The 12,782-nt window shown below is 37.7% G+C and overlaps 2 protein-coding genes across 2 annotated transcripts in view; one reads left to right on the plus strand and one right to left on the minus strand.

The window, feature by feature from the left end:
- LOC107700271 (sperm-associated antigen 5-like) overlaps positions 1 to 8,055 on the plus strand; it is a 16,130-nt gene extending 8,075 nt beyond the window's left edge. Inside the window, exons 12-24 of the mRNA XM_016501874.1 lie at positions 499 to 592; positions 669 to 823; positions 1,998 to 2,131; positions 2,222 to 2,390; positions 3,663 to 3,786; positions 4,129 to 4,206; positions 4,322 to 4,448; positions 5,569 to 5,701; positions 6,291 to 6,371; positions 6,467 to 6,616; positions 7,327 to 7,401; positions 7,588 to 7,668; positions 7,755 to 8,055. Coding sequence (XP_016357360.1) covers positions 499 to 592; positions 669 to 823; positions 1,998 to 2,131; positions 2,222 to 2,390; positions 3,663 to 3,786; positions 4,129 to 4,206; positions 4,322 to 4,448; positions 5,569 to 5,701; positions 6,291 to 6,371; positions 6,467 to 6,616; positions 7,327 to 7,401; positions 7,588 to 7,668; positions 7,755 to 7,826 — 1,473 coding nt within the window. The 3' untranslated portion in view covers positions 7,827 to 8,055. The remainder of the gene's footprint in view (positions 1 to 498; positions 593 to 668; positions 824 to 1,997; positions 2,132 to 2,221; positions 2,391 to 3,662; positions 3,787 to 4,128; positions 4,207 to 4,321; positions 4,449 to 5,568; positions 5,702 to 6,290; positions 6,372 to 6,466; positions 6,617 to 7,326; positions 7,402 to 7,587; positions 7,669 to 7,754) is intronic.
- A 2,367-nt stretch (positions 8,056 to 10,422) lies between these two features.
- On the minus strand, positions 10,423 to 11,924 carry LOC107700287 (forkhead box protein E1-like). Its single transcript, XM_016501895.1, has one exon. It carries the CDS (start codon positions 11,650 to 11,652, stop codon positions 10,684 to 10,686), a length of 969 nt encoding a protein of 322 aa, XP_016357381.1. The 5' UTR covers positions 11,653 to 11,924; the 3' UTR covers positions 10,423 to 10,683.
- Positions 11,925 to 12,782: the final 858 nt, after the last annotated feature.

Below are 12,782 nucleotides of genomic sequence, written 5' to 3' on the forward strand. Positions count from 1 at the left end.
TGACATCTAGTGGAGAAGACTAATGATAAGATTCACGTTAATCAGAACTTGTTTAAAAATGTGTGCTGAAATAAATACCGGAAAAGATCGATTCGCGACTTTTGAGAATCGATATCGGATCGACGTCATTTAAAAAAACTATTAATCAAAAAATCTATTTTTTTGCCCAGCCCTATTAACAAACCATACATCAATGTAAAGCTTATTTATTCAGCTTTCAGATGATCTCAATTTCGAAACATTGACCCTTATGACTGGTTTTGTGCTCCAGGGTCACATATGCAAAAATAGAGGATTTTTGTTGCCTGTCTAAAGCCTCACTTTCAATCAATGGTGGATACTTCATGTTGTGAATGTTACAGTGTATCTTCATCATTCATTCAATTATTTCATTATGGGGAAGAAAAAAAAAAAAGACAGGAAAATCTATGATGTGACCCTTTTAATCTCTATCCAGAGAACTTCATGCATTTAATCGCTGTTTCCGTACATCTCCAGATGGAAAATGAACTAGAGCACATGAGGTCAAGCTTGCGTGATGCTAGTCAACAGATTTCAGACTTGAGCACGCAGCAGACCATCATGACTTCAGGTGTGACAGTGATTTGCTTATTCCCTGTGCAGTCGCGGTGAGCTTTTGTCTGATTGTGCTGTGTGTGTTGGCTCAGAGATGTCTGTGCTGAGAGAGCAGCTGAATCAGGCAGAGGAGGAGCGCTGTCAGCTGCAGAGGAGGAGCACTGAGCTCTCGGTCACGGTCACCTCCACACTGGCCTCCTACACCTTCCTGGAGCAGACCCTCGCCTCCGAGACCAGCAAGTATGCAGCAAAAGGCACTTGTGGAATATGCTTTTTGAATTTCAGTTTAGTTCATACTCCATTACACCCATTCATTTAGGAATTTAACACTGCAGAATTTGTGACGTATAACTATTTTTATTTATATGTTTGCACTAGAATCTAGAGCTGTCGATATTTCTTATTTTAATTCCTCCTGGATATGTGAAAGAGCCTAATTTTAAGTGTTATTCTAGAGCCATCCAAGTCATGTAAAGTAATATAATTCTGTAAATACATGGGTGTTTTTAGAATGAATTTATCAAGCTATGCTAAGCTCTAAAAAAAATCATTATCCAGTAAATCTCAAAAATCTTTGAGAGCCATAGGGATTTGGGAATATGTATTGTTGTGGACACTTAGAGTCGTAATGGTAGAGAACCACTGTTCTTTGCTTCAGGTGTTTTCATCAGACATCACAGCATTGTAGTGTACAGAATACAAGATGGGTCATTGTTTAGTACATTTCAAACCAGGCACATAATGAAAATTGCTATTCTCATATTCTTGATGATAAATGCGTAAAGCAGGCTATAACATGTTCAGATGTATTGATCATGAGAGCAGTCTCCTTCTGCTTCATTATCTACTTATTTGTTTTTAATGTTTTTCTTTGCTCATCACTCAATATGCGTCAACACCATCAGATCCAAAAACAGTTTGTCAGATATTTATAATAAATATTGGCAAAATAATTGTTAATCATGTATTGCATGTGCTAGCTTCTTTGTTGTTCTGATGTTGGAAATAATTATGAGAAAATGGGGGAAAATAACACCTAAATTATAATGTAAAAATCCTGTGAAATTCTCCAAAGCCTGTATGACCTTAAACTCATAGCAGGTAAACCATGCCTGATGTTATGAATGTTGACAAATAATATGGAAGCCTTTTAAAATGGATAGTGTTTTAAATGGGATAGTTCACTTTTTCTCATCCTTTACTCACCCTATATGTGACCCTGGAGCACAAAACCAGTCATAAGGGTACATTTTTAGAAATTGAGATTTATACATATTCTGAAAGCGGAATAAATAAGCTTCCATTGATGTATGGTTTGTTAGGATAGAACAATATTTGGCTGAAAATCTGGAATCTGTTCAAAAAATTGACCCTTATGACTGGTTTTGTGCTCCAGGATCACAAATGTTTCGTTCTATCAGTTCTTGCAGGCAGAAAACGACCTGGCACGGGAGCAGATGGAGGAAAGTGAGCGATTGCTGCGGTGCCACTTACAGGGCCTGAGAGAGAGAAACTTGGAGTGTGAGGACCTCAAACTAGTGCTGGAACACCTGCGGTACAGCAGACTCCTGTCTACCCACTCCTACTTCTTAGAAGAGATATGTTAGAACAAATCAGAATCAATAGAAGCAATCTCTCCTCTTAGGCTTGAGAAGGACTCTCTTCAGGAGGAGCTGGATAGCACACGAGACAAAGCGCGCAGCATGCTGCTGGAACAAGGAGAGCAGATGGCTCAGGCGTCGAATGATCTCATGCTCCTGAACCACAGAGTTTGCTGTCTCACTGGCATCTTAAAGGAATCCCTAGCCTCCAAGGTGAGGTCATAATTTACTCAAGGTTAGACATATTCCAGGTTTAATAGAGTTTTGGCTCCACACATGTTAACAGTTTTCATACACAATAGGTCTGATTCCAGCCTTGATTTGTGTAAAGCAATGTTATTTTAATATTCTTTATATACTATTGTAGTGTTTATTAATATTTTGAATGGGGTTTTGTTTTTATATTTTCAATTTTCATATTACGTTTTAGTAATATGGTTGTTTTTGTCAATTTGGCATTGGTTGTTCTTTTTATATTTCATTTTTTTAAACGTTTAACATATGTGACCCTGCAGCACAAAAGCAGTGTTAAGTCGCTGGGGTATATTTGTAGCAATAGCCAACAATACATTGTATGGATCAAAATTATAGATTTTTCTTTTATGCCAAAAATCATTAGGATATTAAGTAAAGATCATGTTCCATGAAGATATTTAGTAAATTTCCTACCGTAAATATATCAAAACTTAATTTTTGATTAGTAATATGCATTGCTAAGAACTTAATTTGGACAACTTTAAAGATGATTTTCTCAATATTTAGATTTTTTTGCACCCTCAGATTCCAGATATTCAAATAGTTGTATCTCAGCCAAATATTGTCCGATCCTAACAAACCATACATCAATGGAAAGATTATTTCTTCAGCATAAATCTCAATTTCAAAAATTGACACTTAAGACTGGTTTTGTGCTCCAGGGTCACATATTTAAAAAAATATTTACATTTTCAGTTTTTTATTTTTAATTATTTTAGTACTTCAGCTTATTTTCTAATTTCCGTTTAAGTTTAATATTTATATCATTTTCATTTCAGTTAACGGAAATGATTTTTAGTAGTTTTAGTTAACAGTAACAACACTGGTTTGCAGTTTGCCCTTGCAGTGGAGGCTTATTGATCAATTACACTGAAAATTTAGAAGTCAGAAATGAACTTGTGTATTTTTAATACAAAATGTTTAATTTAGTTTTCTAAATCATCCTTTTGAGGTACAACAAGTAAGTTTTCCCAGGCTTACTTTTTTCTGGTTGTACGTTGAAAAATTGGATAAAGAATTGTGCAAATGAATTACTTGACATCAGTCTAATGGTTATAGTTTCAACACTGTACAAAGTTGTGTTTGTGTGTTTTAAATATTTGTTTGTGCTGCTGCTTGTGTACCAGAGCAATGCTTTCTTCAAGACATGATAGAAAAATACCTATTCACACAACAACGTGTTTTATTTCCAGAATGAATAACTTTGTTTCGCTGTCTCGCACTGCTCAGGAGTCCGAGAGCTCTGATAAGACACCGCAGCCTCCTCGACATCCCTCCAGCTCTTTTGTGGATTCTGTAATGCTGGCCATGATGAAGACACAGGACCCTGAGACCGAGTCTCCTGAGGGTTCAGGTGCGTTAGTTCGCTGCTTGTTGGAAAGCAGTTCCAATGCTGCATAATTTATTGAGGATCTATTCCTGTGGTGCCAAAGGTTTCTGGTTTCTTGCAAAACTTGTAAATAATCACAGACATGGTGTGTGTGTGTGAGAATGTAGTGGTGAGTCAAAAGGCCTTAGAAGTAGTTTATTGGCCTGTAGATGTGTAGATTTAAAAAATGGCATACAGCTCCACACAAAACTATTTTGATGTCGGTTCTATTAAACGTTTTTAAGTCACTTTTCCATCGAGAGAAAGTAGATTAGAGGTTTATTCGTCACAACTGAGCTCCCTCTTAAGTTCTCTAATGTTTTGCAGAGGTGCAACAAGACTGCATTGGCAGTGGAACCAGTGCTTTTACCCGAATACCACCAACTACACACACAGAACTGAAAGGTACGTTCATTACCAGATGATAACACACTCATACACACACTTAGTTTTTATGTTAGATCTACACTCAAGTATAGATGAGTGAAATGCGTATGTTGATCCTCTCTTGTGTTCTCAGAGGAGAGACGGAGCCGTATGTTGGATCTGTTGTGTGATTTTGGTGAGACCATCTCTGATCTTCAGCTCACTTTAGACCAGATGAGAGTCCAGAAAGACTCGGAGCAGCAGACTCTGAAGCAGACCATGTGAGTTACTCGACCTCCGGTTTACTCGGTAGTGCTCAGGAGAACGCTGAGAGTTTTCTGCTATACATGGCTTGAATATCTGTTGATATTTACCGTGCATATAAATATATAACATTGGACATGCTTTGAGCAGTTTAGCAGTAGATGAGATGCCTAGTGTAAAGCCACACGAAACACAATATTATCCAAAAGTGTTTGGTTTTTGCTTTACCTTAAAGGAATAGTGGAATCAAAAATGAAAATGTAATGTCATTCTGAGACTTTTCCATCTTCTGCAAAACACAAAAGAAGATATTTGAAGAACATTGGCAACCAAACAAAATTGTTGGCCATTAATTTCTCAGTGACGTCTTTAATGTTCCACAGAAGAAAGCCAGTTGGACTGGTTTGGAACGTCAGGAGTAAATTGGCTCGATTGTCATTTTTGGATGAACTATTCCTTTTAATAAAGTGTAAATGAATCACAGAAGACATGCGAATAGAATCAAAGATTCATATCTGACAGAGCTAACATCAAATGATGCCTGAACATCAAAGTACTTTTCATTTGTTTCAGTTAGGATTTCACTTCCCCATGTTTGTTAACAACTATGTTTTTGTTTTTATATTATTTACTTTTGTAAATTCTGTAATGCACAAAAGAAGTCTTTAGATCATATTTAAGAGAAAAGCACATTTTCGGTGGGGGTCAGTTTTATGGTTTGTGTCAGATAAATATATTGAAATGAATTTACATCTTTGACAGTAAACAAAACTTGGGCTGTTTGATTTGTATGAGAGAGATTTTTCATTGGAATTCCAGTTTCATTGGGTTTTCTACTGAACATTATGTTCTAAAAAATGTATCCTTTCTGGTTTTGCAAAAGAACTCACCCTAACAGCAATCAAGCAATTCAATGTTGCTTGTCATTAAAATTCAGATACTTAACAGTGTTTGCACATGTAAATCAATTATAGTGCCACAGAGAAAAGGAGTGCAGTCATTTTCAAAGCCATATTCATTGGTATGCACCAAATGTAGGTTTTAAATGATTTTATATGTATAACCGTATTCATGCAAAGTGCTCTATCTGTGTGATATTGCCTTGCCCCAGCTGAATCATCCCACCTGCTGTTTCAGATGTGGCCTGCAGGAGGCGCTGCAGGAGGAGTGTGAGAGACGCAGGCTGGAGGTGTCAGAGCTGAGGCAGACTGTGGAGCGACTGCAGGCGCAGGTGGAGAAGGAGGCTGCGGTCCTGCTGCAGAAAGCTCAGGTAGACCTTCAGCTTGCTGTTGATTATTTCAGAGACATTCAGGGTCGGTTTCCCAGCGGCACAACTCTTTCATTCAGCTCTCAAGGATTTGCAGCGTAAGAGGATTAAATATGTGACCCTGGAGCACAAAACCAGTCTTAAGTGTCAATTTTTCAAAGTTGAGATGTATACATCATCTGAAAGCTGAATAAATAAGCTTTCCATTGATGTATGGTTTGTTAGGATTGGACAATATTTGGCTGAGATACAACTATTTGAAAATCTGGAATCTGAGGGTGCAAAAAAATCTAAATATTGAGAAAATCATCTTTAAAGTTGTTCAAATGAAGTTCTTAGCAATGCATATTACTAATCAAAAATTAAGTTTTGATATATTTACGGTAGGAAATTTACAAAATATCTTCATGGAACATGATCTTTACTTAATATCCTAATGATTTTTGGCATAAAAGAAAAATCTATAATTTTGACCCATACAATGTATTGTTGGCTATTGCTACAAATATACCCCAGCGACTTAACACTGCTTTTGTGCTGCAGGGTCACATATGTGGTTATGTAAGTCATTTGTCTGTTTGTGCTCTTTAAGGATGAAAGAAACTTGAGGAAACTATGTAAGGAGCTGGAGGAGAACATGGAGGCGGCACACAAACACAGAGCAGAGAATAGTGTACGTAACGCTGACTGTACGCTGAATTTTAGACCGATGGATGCATTTCTGATTGTGTAGTAACCAGCTAGGCTTTGCTCTGTTGTGTGAAACAGGAGTTGCGTCGTGAGGTTGCTGATTTGCGGCGGCTGGAGCAGCAGGCACAGGTGGAGGCTCAGGTCTTGAGGGAGGAGCTTAACCGAACAGGCGTCCAATCAGCAGCCAGCACCAAAGCATTAGATGAAAGAATCAAAATGCTCAGAGAGGTATGGCAGTCTATCCAGTATTTTCTCTGCAACTGGCATGAAACGACAATAATATTACATCAACACTTCAGTGTTTACCTCTCAAACTCTCCAAAACTTAGTCTTGCTCACATGCTAAAAATAGGGGTTTAATTAGAAGTCATTATAAAACAAAAGTCAGTAAATTCACTCTTTTAAGCAGTTCCCAAATGTGACCCTGGAGCACAAAACCAGTCATAAAGGTCAATTTTTTGAAATTGAGATTTATACATCATCTGAAAGCTGAATAAATAATCTTTCCATTGATGTATGGTTTGTTAGGATAGCACAATATTTGGCAGAGATACAACTATTTGAAAATCTGGAATCTGAGGGTGCAAAAAAATCAAAATATTGAGAAAATCATCTTTAAAGTTGTTCAAATGAAGTTCTTAGCAATGCATATTACTAATCAAAAATTAAGTTTTGATATATTTACGGTACGAAATTTACTAAATATCTTCATGGAACATGATCTTTACTTAATATCCTAATGATTTTTGGCATAAAAGAAAAATCTATAATTTTGACCCATACAATGTATTGTTGGCTATTGCTACAAATATACCCCAGCGACTTAACACTGCTTTTGTGCATATAGACATTCCATGGACTTCAGACTTGAGCGTTTTGGAAACCTTAAAAAATAAATAAATAAATCAACTCGCCGCATAAACGCATTCTGTTCTTAGGTTGAGAAGCTCAAGGCAAATTTAATGGAAACCGAGGAAAATCGTGCCAAGGTCTTGGAGAGGGCAAAACGACATGTAAGTCTTACCTGCGTTATTATTATTGATGTAATGTATTGCATGAGTTCTTCCTATAGCAATTGTGGGGGATTATATTTTTTGTTTTAATGCCTTTAAGGACTAAGTGATAAGACAAAATCCTTCTGTAAATTTAATATCAGTGTATTATTTTGATTGTGTATTAAACGAACTGTGCTTCTGTAGCAAAGGGTCCATGCCATGAACCAGAGTAAACTGAAGCGAGAGCTACATCTGCTTGATGATATGATTGAATCCGTCAGACAGGTGAAAATATGAAAAATAATATCTGTATAATACACTGTATGTCTTGGAAATCAGGTAACAAGTGTACCGTTTTCTTCCTTTCACAGACATTGTCCTCTGTTCCTGATCTTGTCACGAGCTGTCCTGAACTACAGAAGCTTGTGGAATTTATTGGATGAGTTGCTGAAAATTCAGAAATGTGTAGTTTAGTTTTTAAATGTTTTCTTGTTTTATTCTCAAGTGTCTTTCATTTAAACTAAACATAAAACCTTCAGGCGTTGTGTCTGGTGATGCTGTAGGCCAATCAGTTCCTTTTCTAAGAGTCTTTTTCATTCATTTTGTAAGTGATTAATTAGTGTATGGACACACACTGTTTAATAAATGTTATTGTCTTAATTTAAAGGTCTTTATTAAACTTTCAGAACTGTTATCAGGACTGTGTGTGTGTGTGTGTTTCTCAGTTTTAAATTCTCGTATCACAGATTGGGTTTAAACAAACTCTTAATAGAATGCTTTTTTTTGTCGGTTACTCCTAGTCTGAATCATATATTTTCAGCTTTATTGTTGGGTTTCAGCCACTTGTCTGAATAAAGTGACTAAAGCGTTTAAAGGGGTTTTTGTATTGTGGAAAGTCTAAGCAAAGATGAGATGCAAATCAGTCCTATGCTTTATTAAACTTTCAGAACTGTTATCAGGACTGTGTGTGTGTGTTTCTCAGAGTTTTAAATTCTCGTATCACAGATTGGGTTTAAACAAACTCTTAATAGAATGCTTTTTTTTGTCGGTTACTCCTAGTCTGAATCATATATTTTCAGCTTTATTGTTGGGTTTCAGCCACTTGTCTGAATAAAGTGACTAAAGCGTTTAAAGGGGTTTTTGTATTGTGGAAAGTCTAAGCAAAGATGAGATGCAAATCAGTCCTATGAAAATTATAGTTAATTTTCCTCACATTTCTTGTAACCCTTTTGCACTTATTCTGACCAACTTGTCAATTAAATATGTGCAGTCAGTGTGAACTTAAAACATCAATAACTGATCATTTGCGTCCAGCTGCATGCTAAAAAACTGACTGAATTACATTTTTTAAATGTATGTCAGCTTTCATTATTTTAGTGCTAGAAAACTAATTATTTATTCTTTCAAATTATAGGATATTAATAATCTAATTTTTTTCAATAATATAAAACCAGATTTCCAGGTCATTTTTTTGTCTATTTAAAGGGCATTTTCCTTAACCTTATTAAATGCATGCGTCATCATATCAAATTCTTACATTTTATTAATAATCTCAGTTAATATAATAAGACACTACAGGGCTGTTACCTAGCTAATTAAATCAGTATTAACAAAACGGATCTTTCCACTGCAGAAGAAACCAGCAGCTGTTTAGATGCATTCACACAGACAGTATAATGAAGCTGAAATGTAGCATGAGTGCATTTACACTGCACAATTACAACAGCATGAATAATGTTATGAGCTTGGTGTTTTAAACTTTTTTTTTTTTAAATATACAAATATGAAATGTTGGAAAAAACGCAAAGATAAGCTACTTTTAAATAGGAAAGTAAACCGCCAGCAGGTGGCAGCACTCTTAATGAGTGAGTCATTGAGTCGTTAATTCAAACGATTCGTTCAGACGGCTGATTCATTCAAGAATTAAGCGAGTGCCTGTCTTTATGAATGGACCACTGACTCAGTGATTAATTAAAAAACGCAAATAATTCGTTACTGAAACACCGCTGTGTGTGGCTCAGAGATGCGCGACTGTTCTGCTTGTGATCTCTGTTTGAATTATTTCAACCAAATCGAGCAAAAACATTGATAATATTGTACTAAAATGTAAACTCTTGTATAAAATCAATGTTAAATTTGCAATCGTGGTTTTCAGGGAAAAATGCACTCTCTTGTTCGTGTCGTGTTGCTTCACTAGGCTATATGTTATAAATATAAAAACTGCATACCGTATGTTTCTTCTGTGTGTAGTTGTGTTAATTCGTTTTATTTCTTGTTACTGTTAATAATACATTATTCATTATTATTCACCCTTTAAACCAAATATATTAAAATCAGATTCATTCTCCCGAAAATTTCGGTGCTTCCCTAATTAGATGTTTTAATCAGATTAGTTGTGTAAGTAAAATTCGGAAACTCTTTATTTTAAGGTGTCCTTGTTACATGTTACATGTACTTACTATTATAATAACAATAAATTGTGCATAATTACATGCAAGTAACCCTAAGCCGAACCCTAACCATATAGTAAGTACATGTAGTTAATCAACATTACTCAGTACTTGTATGTATAACTACACTGTAACAATGACACCTTAAAATAAAATGTAACCTAAAATTCTCTTTCACTTGCCCCTTCAAAAGAAATCCACTTGTCCCAGACAAGCATTAATGTTGAGCTCTGGTCCTGTATATAAAACTCAACCTGTGTGTTGAAATCCACACGCATTTGGCAGGTGTTAATGTCAAGCCCGACTGCATATTAGAAAACGTAAAAATTTCAGTTATAATAATAAAAAAAAGAATAGTACTAACTATACTTTTTTTTTGGTGAGATGCATGTTTGCATACATCTTAAAAATCATTCTCGCGCACCCCATCCTAAAGGACATCGCAACACAGCCTCTTATAAAAACATTTTTTTATCACCGAATCAAGTAGATGTAGTAACTTATTTCAATTAAAAGTAAATGGAAGCATTTACACTTTTACACAGACGGCAATAAGAAAAGCATATACGAAGAACACATTTCACTCAAGTAATAGTAAACAGACCCTCCCTAAAAAAAAAAGTTAGATTTTTGTAAAAATTTGCCTTTAACTTGAGCACTTTGCGCCTTTTTACAATGTTGTAATAGGACAGGTCTGTACATGTCGACTGAGGTTATTTAGTGATGGAATCACAATAAAACAATAGCAACATCAGTTTAAATATCACAGTTAATGGTTTGCATATTTACTTAAATAGTCTCTCCAAATGTTCCTGTGTGCCACAGTGGAGAAAATCAGCCTCGCACTTATTTAGGTGGCAGACACGAACCTGTCCATGTTACCTGAGTAAGCTGGATGCCTGATGTAGGCTCCTGAGCTTCCTACTGCACCAGAGTTATTGTACTGAACAAAAGAGCCCAGCTGTGCTGGGGAGGTTCTGCTGTATGGGTCTCCGACAGCATCTTCAGCGATGGGAGACAAACTGGAGATGGCCACTCTCCCCGTCGGCCCGTAGGCCTGGCTGCTGCCTTGAGGATACGATACCTGAGCTTGGCCATGTCCTGGGCTGGAGTAGGCAAAGGCCATGTTGTTCGAGGAGCTGGAGCAGCACGACAGCACCGTGTCCCCGCTGCAGGACTGATGCTGGAAGCCCGGTCCTCCCAAACCCTCAGGACTGAAGCTGCGGCAGGACTGCTGAGGCATCATCTCTGAGCCGATGAGAGAGTTGATCCTGAAGACCCTGGACTGACCGGCGCTGAAGCTCGGAGAGGAGGACTGGTAGTAGGCAGACGGCGGGCTCATGTTAGAGTAGACCGAGCGCGCGATCTGGACTGGTGAGAAGACGGGAGACTCGTACGCTGAGTACGTCGCGAAGTCGCTGCGTTTGAATCGCTTTCGCCGTCGTAGAAAGCTTCCGCTCTCAAACATGTCTTCGGCATTGGGGTCCAGCGCCCAGTAGTTGCCCTTTCCGGGTCTGCCGGGCTCTCGGGGGATCTTGATGAAACAGTCGTTGAGGGTCAGATTGTGGCGGATGGAGTTCTGCCATTTCTTGGAGTTGTCTCGATAGAAAGGAAACCTCTCTGTGATGAACCTGTAGATGCCCCCCAGAGTGAGCCTGCGGTCGGGAGAGTTGGCGATGGCCATGGAGATGAGAGCGATGTAGCTGTATGGTGGTTTGCCTCGCTGAAGCGGTCTCTTCCTCCGGCGGCCTCTCTGACTGTCATTCACTGGAAGAGTGCTTTCCGAGGGAGAATCGCTCTCCACTTTAACCACAGGCATGACTCTGCTTGGAATGACTCCCAACCGCAGCACAGCTTGGAAATCACGAGTGTCTGGCTGTCGCCGTTTCGCTTCTCTCGGTTCAACAGGTGTTCTTTGCTTCTGGTGAGAAAATGCCAGTCATAATGCAGACTTTAAAATCCCCAACCGGAAATGTCAGTTCCTTTGCACTTCATCTGGAACGGCAGGTGTGTCCTTACACCGCGATGCCCTTAATTCTAAGCAGTTCTTGCGGGACCAAGTTAAAAAGTGGAAGCACTCACGTAAACAGTCTTGGTGTGATGGTGGTCTTCGTAAGGCTGCAGAGAGAAGTGAGCAGTCAATAGCTGACTGACTTCACTACCTGAAGAGTTACCAGCCACACCTCTTCCAGCAGGTTACTGTCACGTGGCTCAAAGCACATGCCTCTGCAGATGTGTGTATCTTTAAATGCTCTCTCGATCGTGCACATTTAAGCTTTTGTGGAAGCAAGTGCATTAAAAACACGAGCCGATACGTATGTTTCTTCTGGATCCCAAAATTTAGAATTCTATGAAATGATGAGTGTATTTTCTGTTAAGAATTCTTCGCTCTACTTTATGATTATGTTCTCGAGACTCTCTTTTTCCTCAGAGAATGTCCAAAAGATTTAAAGGTATCGGCTATTTGACTACTTACCCTGTTTTTGTCTGTGCTGCATGTTAGTGAACTCCCATCATCTTATATGTGACCCTGGAGCACAAAACAGTCATAAGGGTCATTTTTTGAAATTGGGATTTATACATCATGAATAAATGAGCTTTCCATTGATGTATGGTTTGTTAGGATAGCACAATATTTGGCTGAGATACAACTATTTGAACATCTGGAATCTGAGGGTGCAAAAAAAATCAAAATATTGAGAAAATCGTCTTTAAAGTTGTTCAAATGAAGTTCTTAGCAATGCATATTACTAATCAAACATTAAGTTTTGATATATTTACGGTAGGAAATTTACAAATTATCTTCATGGAACATGATCTTTACTTAATATCCTAATGATTTTTGGCATAAAAGAAAAATCTATAATTTTGACCCATACACTGTATTGTTGGCTATTGCTACAAATATACCCCAGCGACTTAAGACGGGTCACATTTCTTCCCTGCATG

The sequence above is a fragment of the Sinocyclocheilus anshuiensis genome, unplaced genomic scaffold, assembly GCF_001515605.1.
Source record: "Sinocyclocheilus anshuiensis isolate Anshui unplaced genomic scaffold, SAMN03320099.WGS_v1.1 scaffold326, whole genome shotgun sequence".
NCBI classification, from domain to species: Eukaryota; Metazoa; Chordata; class Actinopteri; order Cypriniformes; family Cyprinidae; genus Sinocyclocheilus; species Sinocyclocheilus anshuiensis.

Coding starts and splice junctions, on each gene's coding strand:
- LOC107700287 (XM_016501895.1), bottom strand. CDS start 11,652: ATGCCTGTGGTTAAAGTGGAGAGCGATTCTCCCTCGGAAAGCACTCTT.